At 50.9% G+C, this 15,342-nt stretch overlaps 1 protein-coding gene and 1 long non-coding RNA gene across 4 annotated transcripts; both read right to left on the bottom strand.

The window, feature by feature from the left end:
• Window positions 1-366: 366 nt before the first annotated feature.
• On the bottom strand, window positions 367-3,267 carry LOC120677570 (spermidine synthase 1-like). 3 transcript variants are annotated; one of them, XR_005676366.1, is made up of 5 exons: window positions 2,865-3,267; window positions 2,444-2,772; window positions 1,842-2,144; window positions 894-980; window positions 367-746 (listed from the first exon to the last, which is right to left on the bottom strand). XR_005676366.1 is itself a non-coding variant. In XM_039958726.1 (5 exons), exons 2-5 carry the CDS (start codon window positions 2,471-2,473, stop codon window positions 723-725), a joined length of 264 nt encoding a protein of 87 aa, XP_039814660.1. In that variant the 5' UTR covers window positions 2,474-2,772; window positions 2,865-3,260; the 3' UTR covers window positions 367-722. The 3 variants fall into 3 exon arrangements, 2 of the variants coding, with proteins under 2 accessions (XP_039814660.1, XP_039814666.1); XM_039958726.1 differs by having other exon boundaries at window positions 1,842-1,964; window positions 2,865-3,260; XM_039958732.1 differs by lacking the exons at window positions 2,444-2,772; window positions 2,865-3,267 and having other exon boundaries at window positions 1,842-1,964; window positions 2,068-2,433.
• Window positions 3,268-12,805: 9,538 nt separating this feature from the next.
• On the bottom strand, window positions 12,806-14,597 carry LOC120696038. Its single transcript, XR_005683996.1, has 3 exons — window positions 14,094-14,597; window positions 13,523-13,928; window positions 12,806-13,368 (listed from the first exon to the last, which is right to left on the bottom strand). It is a non-coding gene; the product is annotated as an uncharacterized LOC120696038 (long non-coding RNA).
• Window positions 14,598-15,342: the final 745 nt, after the last annotated feature.

Genomic DNA, 15,342 nt, shown 5'->3' with positions numbered 1-15,342 from the left:
TTTCAAATCTCCCACTCTCGGAGCCAAGTTCATTATTCTTCTTTCCAAAATCCTTCACAAAGAAAGCAGAAGCTGTGAACTAATAATATAACATGTACCTTAAGCACTGCAGACCAAACAGCTTAGATCCAATGCCATATTGCAAAGCTCAAGCAGTCAAAGGCTTAGCTCAGTCTAATCTGCAAATTCATGCAAAATTTGGGAAATGCCTTTTCAGGTTCCAAGGCCATATTGCAAGGCTCATTGATCTTGAGGGAGACATAGATAGATCAGATTATATTATATTAGCAAGGTACAGTAAAAGAATCCAAAGCTAACTGAATGCAAATGTAAAAAAAATAATGATGATTGTGTAAACAGACCAACTATTCAAAGAAAATATATTATAGGATTCATAACCGAACCAACCAACAGTCATACTACTCAACATTACATCGTGAAGCGCAAACTATTTTTTGCACCATAAAGTGAACAGTGATGAAGGACTGTACTGAAATGTATTTCTACCAAATTCGCTGGCCTTTCTTAATATCATTATCCAAATATACTTTCTGAAATCATGTAAGAAGAATAGGATTCCCTACACTTCAACAAAAACAATTGTGCTCTGAAATACAAAAGAGTAATATCCAGTTCCAATAAGAAACTGCGGTATAAGAACAAGCATTCCTTGAAACCCTTTAAGTTCGTCTCTTCCTTGGAGTAGTTGGTCCCTTCCAAGCCTACTTTGTGTATGAATTCACAAACTGAAACCAGAAGGAAAAAAAATTATACAACACTATAATTATGATCGGAACAAAGAATTATATGAGAGATTCTAAGTTCCACATTAATGTTGTTAAGGAACTATTACTACACCATTATGTGTTAGTGAGAAGAGAAGGGCGTCTTACATCTACCACCATCTTGTCAATTTCACAAATGTCAATCTGTTCCACAGAGGAAACGTCGTGAAACACCACCATCTCCTCCTCCAGTAACTAACACATGTGCATCATCAAACAAATAGAGATTACCCCCAATAAATTTTAGAAATTCGATATATGCATCTTTTGAAAAGTACAAATGCCCAAGTTCACCTGGTAACTCTTAAGTATAAATGCTCTCTGAACAATTTCAGTATCAATTGCTCTACAAACAATTCTTAAATCCATACAAACAATTCTTAAACCCTCAACCCTCTCTCCCGCATCCTCTCTGATTCTCGCATCTGCATACGCCCGCTCCCGCACGAGAAACGCGTGCTCTGCTTCCAGCCGCGAGCCATCCGCCTCCACCACCACCGGCCTCCTCCCTGCCGCCTCCACCGGCTCCTCTTCCTCCTCCGCCGCCGCCTGATGTCCCTGCCTCCTCCGCCGCCGCCGCTCTCTGCTGCGCCTCATCCCCGGGTCGCCGGATCTGCACGACCTCACCAGCAGGAGCAGCTGAGCCGGGCGACCGGCGCGACCTCACCGGCAGGAGCAGCTGAGCAGGGCGACCGGCGCGACCTCACCGGCAGGAGCAGGACGAGCCTCAGGCAGGAGCAGGGAGGCCGGCGCGCCGTCGCAGGCGGAGCCGCCGAGGAGGATATGCGGGAGCAGCCGTCTGCGAGCGGGTGCGGCCGTCTGCGCCCGCCTAGGGGTCTGACTACCCCCTAGGCTAGGTGACGGGCCTCGACTCGCGATTAGTCGCGCGGAATCGCGCCTAGGCAAGCGCCTAGCGGAACAGGGCTAAGTTCACCTAGTAACTCTTTAAGTATAAATGCTCTCTGAACAATTTCAGTATCAATTGCTCTGCAAACAATTCTTAAAATCCATGCAAACTGCAAGGGTATAACAGAAAAAGGGGCCCATGGGATTTACCTTGTTGGGATCTTTGATGGAGAAAAGGGGGAGGTGGGTAATCATCACTTGGTATGCGCACTCATCCCTCTGAGTAACCTGAATTACTCCATCCAGCAGGAGCACCATGCCGAACGGAGAGGACTACAATAGAGAAACAGATTCATCTCCCATTATGAGCAATGGCTGACGAGTAATGACGAATTGCAGGCGGCTCGGGTGGAAGTAAAACAATAATAAGAATTATCTGGAAAACCATGACATTTTGGTAGTCCAACTTCCCTTAGAACAGCATCTTTTCCACCTTCAAAGGTGGCGCCTCACCTACCAGGGACACAAGAGAATCCGTGGGGAAAGGCAAATAAACCACGCGCATGACATGAGTTTTGAGGCGAGAGAATAAGAATGCAAAGAACAACATTTTTTTATCTCTTAAGCCTAAATTAAGCTATCTTAGAGTACAAAATTAGTTTCCTTTGGCAAAAGGATAATCAGGTTTGTAAGCACACGAGGCAACTGGTAGCCGAAGGCGAACGCAAACGGACCTAGCAGAGCACAGGAACAGCACGGCACAGAACCAGAAGCTAAGGGCAGAGCAACGAGCACGGGCAACAGTGACGCACCGGACCACATGGGGCTGATATCAGAACCATCCGGGATGACGGCGGGAGATCCCCGCCTGTTCGCCGATCCCGGCGGCCACCTCGGTCCCCACCCTCGCCGCCACGGCGTCCTGCTCGGTCTCCCGCACCTTCTTGGCCGCCGCCACGAGCGCCGGCGAGCTCTGCGGGCAGCTGGCGGCGGCTGGGGAGAACGAGGGGTTAGGCGGACCCCTGACCGCGGCCACGGCGGCGGCGAGGGAGGAAAGTGGGGTCAGGGCCGGCGCGCGCGCGAGGAAGACGGTGGGGCGGCGAGGGTCACCTACGGCTCGAACGGGTGGTTGCCAGGAGCCCTGTGCGGTGGAGAAATCGAGCGGGTAAGGGCTCAAACGAGCCGCGGAGGGTAAGGGAAGGTGTAGCCATGATGAATCGAAGGGAGACTCACCGGAGATGACGAATTTCGACGGCGGCCGGCATCGGGGAAGGAGGCAGTGGCGGCGGCAATGGAGGAGAAGGGAAAAAACGAAAGGGGCTAGGGTTTGGGGAGGTCGGCCGGGGTCTTGAAGGAGGAGGGCGAGCGGGAGATGAACAGCCGGCGCGGCGCCTCGCCTGACCGCGGCCACGCTGGCCGGCGGCGTGGTGCCGGCGCCGCCGCCCGTGCTGGCCAAAGGGCCCGCGACTGGCGGTACGACGAGCGACGAGCGAGAGGGAGAGGGCAGAGGGAGGAGATGCGGAGGCGGCGGCGGCAACGGGGAAGGAGCCGTCGACGGGCCGGGTGCGTTGAAGAAGAGAGCGAGAGAGAGGCTAAATCGTTTTTAGCTTCCGAAAGCAGCAATCCAACCATCCCACGATCCGAGCTACTACTACCTTTTAACAATCTCTGATCCAAACAAAATTCACGACACAACCAAATCATCATCTTCCCGGCCGGTCCCTTGGAAGGAATCTAGACCATGTCATCTCCGGCAGGCTGCCTCTGGCGCATGCGGCCCCCCATTATCCACACCACGGAAATGATGGCCGTCATCACGGCAGCAAATGGGACTGCAGCTACACATCCCACACGCCCGAATCTGGAAGAGATGGCCACGACGAGGAGATCGGTTGAAAGAATCGCACCGAGCTTCGTACAGGAGGCCGACACCCGGAGCATGTTGCTGTTTCCGGCCATCGAGGTGGCGTGGCACCCAGCTGCTATGAAACCAACCGCCAACAGCGCGAAGACCAGCACCACCCAGACGACATACACCACCTTCGGCGCGGTGCTCCAGCCGCCGATGATGCGTTGGACGAGTTCATGGAGTACCCCAAGCATGATAGCACCGTTATACGCCCCGAGCGCGAGCACAAAACTTAGGAGCTGACCCTGAAAATAATTGAGGACATTCCATCATCAGTCCCGTCATCCGTTACCAGTCGAACCCCAATTCCCATCGCAAACGATTACTCTAGTTCTTACTTCTTACCTCGTTGTCTCGCACGCCAATGGTAGGAGGAACAGGGCGCTGAGGAGGAGGGCTAGGGGACCCGCTGGGATCCTCCTCGGTCCCGATCGATCCCTCGCTGGGAGGTGCAGAAGGGGTGCCGGAGGGATTGCTGTCAGCAGGACCAGTCGTGCTTGATGAACAGGTCGTCGATGGCGGAAGTGGGGGAGGAGTATGGCCGCCGCCGAATGGCGGGCTGTCCGAGACGCTGGGCGAAGGAGCGAACCTTGTGATGGTGCACTCGGCGGCCGCGGGCTGCTGGCCGGCGATAGGATGGCGGGAGCGGGGCGTGGCGGTGGAGGAGACCGCCTTGCTCTCGTAGGCCACGATCCGAGGCTTGGGATCCTGACTGGAGACGCCAATGCGAGTGTTGGCAATCTGAACGACGAGCGTGGCCATGCGGTCCTGTACTGCCAAGGGGGGGAAGGAGCCAGGCCAGGCGGCTAAGTAGAGCATCACAACAACGAGCGCCGCTCCAAGGTTGTGGAAAGCCATGGGAGGGCGGCGGCTGCGCGTGGTGCCGGAGGATACCGCCTGGATGGTGATCGACTCGTTCGCACAGGCAATGAGGCGTCCCTTGTGATTCTTATTCCCAGTCTCATTGCTGACCGCGTCCTCGTGGCCCTGGAGGACAGAAGGTAGATGCAGTCATGCAGCAAATTTCATTTTCAATGTACTCCCTCGGTTCCAAATCGTATGCCGTTTTGGTAATCTAAATTGATAGTTTTTTTTTCTACTATAACATATAGATATAAGATTTGTCGAAACAATCTACGAGCGAAAAAAGTATAAAATAGCATGAGGCACAACTGTCAGATGGTGTGATATGTGCTTAGTATAGCATACTCTAGTGGGCGCGGTAGTATTTATAATTACAGGCGGCCGGGTGCATTCGCAGGTCAATGCTATTTCTATTTTAAATTCATAACATTGTTGACTTTTTTAATTCTAACCAATAATAATTATTTACTCAATTCGTTAAGTATAATAAATTAAAGTAAAATAAATACCTTTGGACCCATCAAATACACTTCAAGTTTAGTTTCTAGACTTATCAATTTATGTAAATGTTTATAGAAAAGATGGAAAGTCAATAAATGAAAAAAAGTTAATACTGTTGTATATTTAATAACGGAGGTAGTAGTAATTACTTACTCCGTCCCCTCCCCCCCCCCCCCACCAAAAAAAAAGAAATCAATTCATTCCAATTTTCCTAAGGCGAACTTATACAAAAGACTATAGCAGATTCATGTTAAGTTTGTGACAAAGTAATAACAAAACTTTTAGAACGGAGTACACATTATTTAAGACAAACTAATTGATTAAGAAATAAACTAGCTTGCTTGTCCCAAACATCACATATTTAAAGTGAGTCCTTTGCATCCAATTAGTTCGTACCATCACAACTTGATGATACACGCTCCACTCTTCAAATGTAGGTTATTTTCGTTTTGTCGTAAGTAAAATCTCTCTAACTTTAATCAAATATCTAGAAACATGTACCTACACCTATAACATCGAATTAGTTCTTATTATATCCGCCCTAAACATATCTTGTTAGGGCATCACCAACCTTCCATGTAGGACTGTTTCTTTTGTATTAATTATACCGCCACATAGAACTTTTAGCTTATGTGGCACAATAATAATGAGATAGAGTGTGTGTATGTGGATAAAGGAAGAAACTGGGTCACATGCAAGACTCAGTGTCAACACGCAAACCAATACATTAGACACTACAAGTTGTACATTAAGAGTGAGGTGATATATTCAAAATAAATAGAGAACAAATATGATAGGTGGTGAAAAATGAGTAAGTTTAACAGGAATCCAAACCAAAATATCATGGTTTGTAGAGTGTAGTTTCTAAAAGTGGTGTCTTGATGACATGGTAATATAGACACTACCTATGGACACTACGGGTTGGGATTGCTCTTAGTTCGCTAATTTGATAAAATATATTAATATATTTTTTATAAACTTAGCGAAGGTTAAAATAGGTTTTACTGCTATGATAAACTTATCAGTCAGTGATAATTAAAAGTCCATCGTTATAGCTTTAATTTCTCGGGCCTCTGCCACGAAATGAATTTTTTTTAGCGAACTACAATCAATGGAGAAACGAAAAGCGACGTACGGACTGCGTACCTCGATCTCAAAGTTGACCGCCGACAGCGACGTGACGCTGGCGGCGCGGATGGTCGGGCCGGGGGGCTGCCCGTGGATGGTGACGGCGAGCTTGCGCACGCAGTCCGGGGACTTGAACTGGTAGCTGATCTCCAACTCGTGGTGGCGAGTGGCGGCGCGCGCGACCGCGGCAAGGTAGAGGGAGAGGAAGAGGCAGCACCGGTAGGTCTTGCCCGGCACGACGGCGAACACCTGCGTGGCGCACTCCGGGTGGGCGGCGTTGCAGGCCCCGGCGGCCATGTTGGAGCAGTTGGCGAACCTGCCGCGGCCGTTGATGAGCAGCGACTGCGGCTCCCCGACCCAGAAGATGGGCGCCGACGCCAGCCCCGCCGCCTGCTCGTAGGTGCTCTTGTGCCACCAGTCGTTGAGCAGCACCTCGTGCTCGCCATCGTACGCGAACGGCTCGGCGTCCCGCCCTCCCGGCGCCGCCGCGACGACGATGAGCCCGTTGAGCTCCGCCGAGCGCTGCATCCCGTAGTGGGCGTGGTACATGTAGGTGCCCGGGCGGTCGACGACGAAGGCGTAGGTGAAGACGTCGCCGGGGAGGACGGGGCACTGCGTGACGCCCTCGGTGCCGTCGGCCCAGGGCGTGCCGATCTGCCGGATGCCGTGCCAGTGGATGGCCACGTTCTCCGTCAGCAGCGAGTTCTTGACCCGGACCACCACGGTGTCGCCCTGCACGGCGCGGATGGTCGGCCCGCGGTCGGTCTTGCCCGGCACGACGGCGAACACCTGCGTGGCGCACTCCGGGTGAGCGGCGTTGCAGGCCCCGGCGGCCATGTTGGAGCAGTTGGCGAACCTGCCGCGGCCGTTGATGAGCAGCGACTGCGGCTCCCCGACCCAGAAGATGGGCGCCGACGCCAGCCCCGCCGCCTGCTCGTAGGTGCTCTTGTGCCACCAGTCGTTGAGAAGCACCTCGTGCTCGCCGTCGTACGCGAACGGATCGGCGTCCCGCCCTCCCGGCGCCGCCGCGACGACGATGAGCCCGTTGAGCCCCACCGAGCGCTGCATCCCGTAATGGGCGTGGTACATGTAGGTGCCCGGGCGGTCGACGACGAAGGCGTAGGTGAAGACGTCGCCGGGGAGGACGGGGCACTGCGTGACGCCCTCGGTGCCGTCGGCCCAGGGCGTGCCGATCTGCCGGATGCCGTGCCAGTGGATGGCCACGTTCTCCGTCCGCAGCGAGTTCTTGACCCGGACCACCACGGTGTCGCCCTGCACGGCGCGGATGGTCGGCTCGCGGTCGGTCTTGGCCGGCACGACGGCGAACACCTGCGTGGCGCACTCCGGGTGGGCGGCGTTGCAGACCCCGGCGGCCATGTTGGAGCAGTTGGCGAACCTGCCGCGGCCGTTGATGAGCAGCGACTGCGGCTCCCCGACCCAGAAGATGGGCGCCGACGCCAGCCCCGCCGCCTGCTCGTGGGTGCTCTTGTGCCACCAGTCGTTGAGCAGCACCTCGTGCTCGCCGTCGTACGCGAACGGCTCGGCGTCCCGCCCTCCCGGCGCCGCCGCGACGACGATGAGCCCGTTGAGCCCCGCCGAGCGCTGCATCCCGTAGTGGGCGTGGTACATGTAGGTGCCCGGGCGGTCGACGACGAAGGCGTAGGTGAAGACGTCGCCGGGGAGGACGGGGCACTGCGTGACGCCCTCGGTGCCGTCGGCCCAGGGCGTGCTGATCTGCCGGATGCCGTGCCAGTGGATGGCCACGTTCTCCGTCCGCAGCGAGTTCTTGACCCGGACCACCACGGTGTCGCCCTGCACGGCGCGGATGGTCGGCTCGCGGTCGGTCTTGGCCGGCACGACGGCGAACACCTGCGTGGCGCACTCCGGGTGGGCGGCGTTGCAGGCCCCGGCGGCCATGTTGGAGCAGTTGGCGAACCTGCCGCGGCCGTTGATGAGCAGCGACTGCGGCTCCCCGACCCAGAAGATGGGCGCCGACGCCAGCCCCGCCGCCTGCTCGTGGGTGCTCTTGTGCCACCAGTCGTTGAGCAGCACCTCGTGCTCGCCGTCGTACGCGAACGGCTCGGCGTCCCGCCCTCCCGGCGCCGCCGCGACGACGATGAGCCCGTTGAGCCCCGGCGAGCGCTGCATCCCGTAGTGGGCGTGGTACATGTAGGTGCCCGGGCGGTCGACGACGAAGGCGTAGGTGAAGACGTCGCCGGGGAGGACGGGGCACTGCGTGACGCCCTCGGTGCCGTCGGCCCAGGGCGTGCCGATCTGCCGGATGCCGTGCCAGTGGATGGCCACGTTCTCCGTCAGCAGGGAGTTCTTGACCCGGACCACCACGGTGTCGCCCTGCACGGCGCGGATGGTCGGCCCGCGGTCGGTCTTGCCCGGCACGACGGCGAACACCTGCGTGGCGCACTCCGGGTGGGCGGCGTTGCAGGCCCCGGCGGCCATGTTGGAGCAGTTGGCGAACCTGCCGCGGCCGTTGATGAGCTGCGACTGCGGCTCCCCGACCCAGAAGATGGGCGCCGACGCCAGCCCCGCCGCCTGCTCGTGGGTGCTCTTGTGCCACCAGTCGTTGAGCAGCACCTCGTGCTCGCCGTCGTACGTGAACGGCTCGGCGTCCCGCCCTCCCGGCGCCGCCGCGACGACGATGAACCCGTTGAGCCCCGCCGAGCGCTGCATCCCGTAGTGGGCGTGGTACATGTTGGTGCCCGGGCGGTCGACGACGAAGGCGTAGGTGAAGACGTCGCCGGGGAGGACGGGGCACTGCGTGACGCCCTCGGTGCCGTCGGCCCAGGGCGTGCCGATCTGCCGGATGCCGTGCCAGTGGATGGCCACGTTCTCCGTCAGCAGCGAGTTCTTGACCCGGACCACCACGGTGTCGCCCTGCACGGCGCGGATGGTCGGGCCGGGGGTCTCGCCGTTGATGGTGACGGCGAGCTTGCGCACGCAGTCCGAGTGCCTGAACTGGTAGCTGATCTCCCACTCGTGGTGGCGCGTGGCGGCTCGCGCCATCGCGGCCAGGGAGAGGGCCAGGAAGAGGCAGCAGAGGAGGCGCGGCGGCCGGCCCATTTCTGAGCAGAGAAGGCGCTCACTGCTCAGCTCTCTCCTCCTGTGGGTAGCAGAAATGCTTCTCCTGCCGCTGTCAGGGTCTCAGGGACGGGAAGAAGTGTGTGCGGCGCTCCGGGATGGCAGCTGGTTTGGAGTGCCTGTTGCTGAATGCTGAGGCAATAAGCCGGGAGGTTGCTGCATATATAGAGAGATCGAGAGGGATATTCTCCGCGTTCACAAGGAGACGTCTTTCATTGTCTGAAGCAAAGGTTGCATTCAGAGGTGACTTGTTCGATGATCAGATTTGATTATTCAGATTCTCACAGAGTTGGGCATACTCCCTCGGAGTTGGGCATACTCCCTCCATATTATAAAGAAAGTCATTTCGAACATCGACACAGTCTCTAAAAACAACTTTGATCACAATTTTTTTACTATAAAAATTTTATAAAATATAGTCAATATATACTTTTACAAAACTACATTTCAAGATGAATCTACTTACATCGCTTTCATATTTTCAAACTCAATCTAAAAAAATTTATTTATAGTCAATTGACTTAACACAAACTCAAAACAACTTTCTTTACAATATGGAGGGAGTATATATTTTATGAGAAACAGATCCAGACGATGGCTGAAATTTGAGGGGCCAAATTACTTCGGATGAGCAAACAAAATAAAATAATTTGCAATTAGTTTCGCCATGGGACAAAGTGGGAGAGCCGAGCGAGCATGAGCTGACGAGTGACGAGAGCGCCAATGATAGAAAACCGTCACGTGTCCAACTATGCCAGCATTAGATTATTTTATTGTTGGATTTTGTTCGCCTTTTCTTTTAGGCGGATTCATCTGGAGAGCACGTGGACGGACATGGCCACGCGTCTACTCCCTCCGTAAAAAAAACAAATCATCCTAAAAATTCTAGAACAAATTAACAAAAATATAAAATGACCATGTTTGCCCTCATTTACTATCTATATTTGACACTAATTGATTCTTACATGCACATGCACTTACTAAATATGGTAGAATTAAATAGAGTAGGATAACTTGTTTTTTGAGACAATTTTTGAATCCTAGAGTGACTTATTTTTTTTGGGACGGGGGTCTTCTGATCTTTCCTATTGGAATTGGACTATCAACCCTGTTCTACTCTGACCTTGGACTATCAACCCCGTTCATGCGCGAAACGCTTGACTATCAACCAAGTTGTAGTTGAGCGGGCTGAGGACAGGTTTATTTGGAAATGGACAGCTGACCATTGTTTTACTATCAATGCTTTCATGTTTTAGACTATCTTTAGTATATGTATACATGCAAGTCAAAAGGGAAAAGGGAAGAAAGAAAGCAACTGCTGAAAAAAGATTAGTTACATAGAAACTTACAGAACTTTTTATTGACCATACAGGGGTAAAGGGTTGCTATAACTGATGAATCTTAACAATTGGAATCGAAGTAAAACTGCAACACCATTGACATGGTATGCCTTTTTTGCTTCTCCTTCTATTTTTCCCATGAGGATGGTTTCTGTTACCAATATTAGTTGTAGTTCAGAAAGTTCTTTTAGTTGAGTACATCATCTGACATTAATATGGCTTGTGTTGTTTCAGATTGACAGAGTAGAATTAATATGCAAAAATTTTGTTCCCTAGATAGTAAGTTGATAAGATGATCTAACTCCACACTAAAAAATTTCAACATAGGCTGAGTTAGTCAATGTCCTTGTATGCCTATGTTAGGTGTTTGCCTGAGTTGACATTGAAGAGAAGTAAGGCTCGATAATGCTTGCAGTCTGTATCATATTTTAGTCATAACAAGCATTGCCGTTTATTATTGTAATCAATTACAAATCTGAATGGGAAATTTTGGTCTACTGAAGTTCAACATTAATTTGCTCCTTTCAGTATTATGTCATTAATTCTCACTCATTCTGCTTCATCTGGCATTAAAGGAGATGTTACTCTACATCTCACCAACCATTTGCATTCAACCCAATATGTTCAAAACAAAATTCTTTTGTAGTGCCAAATAGAACCACAAAAGATAATATGCCCCTTTTGGCATCTATTTCTCTTTTTGAAGGAGGCAGCCAATATCTCAACTAAATTGATCCTAAAAAAACTTATCACTAGCCAAGGTAACAACAAGCAATCAGTTATGCCAATTACTTATAACATTCATCCCACAATTAAATATGGCTCATCACGTTGATTGTTGATTCATGTTAAATTCGAACTGCATCTTTTTTTCCCACGCAGGAACCAATAGTGAAATGCTACTCATCCAAGCAAAGCTAGAGTCTTTATCCAATTAATCCTCGCTTATGCCACTTAGTGGTACATGTTTCTGTGTATTTATATTATAAATAATTGTGCATAATTGTAGGCCTCTGTTGTAACGCTAATGCCATGGTCATTATATTAATAGCAAAAATGATTACTTATCTTGAGAAAAAGAAAATAAAGCGCGTCAAGGCTCGCTCAAAGTACTCGTTATCCAAAATTGTCACAACACGGAGCATTGACAAATCCAAAGAATATTCACATACAACCTCCTCATCTTCTCCCGGAGCAACAGCCCAACATCTAGCTTCCCAAATCTCACCAGTGTCTGATAAGTGCCTTACTGGCACCATGTTTGTTGATGCAAGCCAGTTGTGAATGGCACCGATTCCAAGAATTAGTAAGCAGGGCATTGCCATACCTCATTGCAATGGGGATATTCCATGAAGGGCAAGCATGCGCCACAACTCATAGGTCACTAAGATGGAGAGCTTAAGCACCAACCACCTGGGACATCTGGTCATCTTCTAGAGTCCTGTAATCATGGATGTTCTGCCATTCGATTTACTTGGTAATAACTGAAACATGAAAATAGTAAATTTATAAGAATAATAGCTAAGCCGTCTTCTCTCGAGTCTTCTCCTCTCTTCCTGCTACAGCAAAAAGGGCGACAGAGGGGCTATTATTGGTTCCGGCGTCGATTCTGCTGCCTCCTCTCTGTCTCCGGCGGCCATGTCGGCGTCAGATGTGGAGGGGAGATGGGGATTCGATGTCCGGTGTACATACCCTATGCTATTAGTCTAGGTTTGCTTAGGATAGGGTTAGGTTTTCCGGCGATGCTTGTATTACGGCCGCCGGTTCTTTTGCTCCCCTGGAGACCTCGGCGACTGCCGGAGCTGGATCTGTGAGGGTTATCTACTCCTTCCTTGAGGAATCGGGTTGGAGTTGTTCGCTGCTGGTTGCTTCGGAGTTGCTAGCAATTCTTGGAGTGCCAGATCTCTTTCTCCTCGACGATAGAATGCTTGCGCGTTCAGCGAGCAAGGTGTGCATCGATTTTTTCGGTGCGCCACATGTTGCCAAGGATGGTCTAAAAAGCTTTGAGACTTCTTCGGAAGTCTCTTCGTCGAGCTGGAGTTCGGCTTCAAGGCGCAAGCTTAACGGCGTTCTCTTCCATGGGTGCGGCGTTAGGTGGCAGCTCCGGCGACCAGCAACGAAGGCGACCGGGAATGCGATACAAGAACCTGGATGTAGTTTTCTTTTCTTGAGGGGTGTTCTTGTAAGCTTTGAATGTAATTTTTATATTAATAAAATACAACCCGGTTTCTCAAAAAAAAAAGAGCTAAAACACAACAATGCTTTCATAATCTAGAAATGGGCCAGGTTACTTCTTTTTTGCTCTGCTTGCAAGAGATCGTCAATTGAGATCAATATAACTATTTCAACCATGGAAGCATTTCCTTTCTTTTTTTTTGTTAAAAGCTACATATTGCGACTAATGTTCACCACCTTACCGCAACCAGCCTTGGTCAACCAGCACACTATGCATCCCATCTATTGCCATGCTGCATCTTCACTGGCACTTGCAGCAACATCAAGGTAGTGAACAACCGTGATAGGAAAACAATGTAGAGCCAATTGAAATTTGGATCAATGCGCTCATCACCTCAAAAAACTGCCGATTCATACAGCAAGTACTGCCGGTCTAGGCTACCATTATTATAGATAAATAATCTATATGACTGATTGCTATACCACTTCCCCAAGTCATGGATTAGTAACAATTTGTGGAGCAACTACAGATAATGGCATTCTCATGTATCAAGAAATTTCTGCAAAATTTTAGAACTCCATATGTGGTTGCATTGGGAAAAAAATTAAAGAATCAGAAAACACACCTACACAAATAGGCGCAGCAGACAATAGGGTTCAATTCATCTGCGTGATGTGTGTGTGGACGCAACTGCAACACACAGAGGCACTCTTGTCCGATCCTCTGCTCATCAAAAAGCACAGAGTTTCAAATCACAACAGACATTGCATCTTACTACATGTCAAGAGTCGATAGGATCCAATTCAAGAAAGACATGGTTTCACAAAGAATATAAAAAAAGAATGTTTTGATTGCATGCAGGGAGTCAATTACTTACATTGTGGATTTGGTGCTGCCACCTGGCACTCGAGATTGCCCATCACCCGAGACGACGCCCCGTCGAACAAATATTTACCTGGTGCTGGATCTGGACCTGCCAACAGCGGCGGCGGAGGTGGTGGAGGCCCGCTTCTTGCAGTGGGGCTCGCGGAAGGGGTGTTCTCGATGACGAGGGCGGCGAGGAGGACAAACTCCTCGTCCTACCCAGCTAGCGCAGGGCGCAGCGGCCGACCGGAACTGCAGGCTGAGTAGGCGGAGATACTCCCCAAGCAAATTGACGAAGGCAAGCTCAGCGGCTTCGGTGTACAGGGCAATCGGGAGAATGACCGCTCAACAAAACTGAACAGGGAGTTACCTCCGGCTGGCTGCACCAATTGCATCAACGGTGAGGAGGCCAGACCAATCTGTTGGATAATTAGGCAAATGTCTAATTAAATTCTAAAATAAATAAATTATAAATATGACTAGAACTAGCATGAACAACCCCTATCATACTAGTAGCGAGACGCAGAAGAATCATGATCTCAGAAAACATGATTAAACACTGAATTAAAAAGCAGCGTACGTACTGAGCTTTTGCCTTCGGGAAGACGAACGGCGCTGACGGGACGACAGTGGTCGTACGAACGGAGAGCAACAGACGACGTCGCAGGCGACGATACACCGCAGCACTAGATTTGGACGGAGGATGAGCCGTGGCGAAGATCATCGAGCAGTCGCGCCGGGCGCTTCCCAAAACTTTATTCGTCCTCTCCTGGTGCAGGATCCCAAAGACGAAAGGTTCCGGAGACCTGCTCTCCCATTCAGTGGCGGATCCACAGGGGGGCTGAGGGGGCTCCAGCACCCCCCTTAACTCCATGAAGTCCATGGGAGCCCCCCAAGCCCCCTCTACAATTTCCAGTCATAGTTGAAAGGGAGGAGGAAGAAAGGAGGAGGAAGAAGAAGAGAAAGGGAAGGAAGAGGAGGAAGAAAGGAAAGACGAGCACCCCCCAATCTTCAGCTTCTAGATCCGCCCCTGCTCCCGTTCGCCGGTGCACGCCGGTGCTCGGGATGGAGAAGACTACGGTGGCGGCGCAGCAGCGAGAAGGCAAAACCCTAACTCAGATTAGATTTTTTTTATGAATTCCCAAACCTAGGGGACTCCACGTATAGCGATCTATGGTGTATTTTTTTTATGAGAGAGGTGGTCCGTATTTATTGGGGGGAAAACCCCTACACCCTTGTCCATTAGCAATACGAGAGTAATAGATGGTGTACCTCCTCTTAGCGCTAATGAGCATTTGAGATTTATTAGGATTATTTATATAGGCCAAGCCCATAAATCTAACAATCCCCCACCAGATCTCAAATACATATTTATAGATTTTACCTGTTTCTCACTACTGTTTGATATACCAGTGTTTTAGTGAGGACTGTTAAGTTGAACTATCACCTAGTGCTCCAAGCTACACTTATCCACAACTTGAACAATGGACTACGCCTTGAATTGCAAGTTTGGTGCGAACAAGTTTCACTCAAAATCATAACCAATACATGGCTGCCAGTAGCCTTCTCCACGGGTGGAGCATATACGTCGTGCTCCCTGATCTCTTCATGAGCTTGCTAAAGATTACCCAAGTCTCATAGACTGCGACATTCAATAGTCGGGCCCAGTACATGGCACTACATTTACGAATAAATCATATTCATTAGACATTTTTGAAATAATGACTTTGTTCACTTTTTTTGCAGGATTTCTACAGATGCGAGGAGGGAATGATGCCCAGGGCGATACAGGTGGCGAGCAAAGCATGTTACAAGCTAGTGACGGATATGCTT

Source organism: Panicum virgatum, chromosome 2K, assembly GCF_016808335.1.
Source record: "Panicum virgatum strain AP13 chromosome 2K, P.virgatum_v5, whole genome shotgun sequence".
In the NCBI taxonomy this organism is placed as follows: domain Eukaryota; kingdom Viridiplantae; phylum Streptophyta; class Magnoliopsida; order Poales; family Poaceae; genus Panicum; species Panicum virgatum.
The sequence above is the reverse complement of the archived record's forward strand: the minus strand, read 5'-3'. Positions and strand labels throughout refer to the sequence as shown.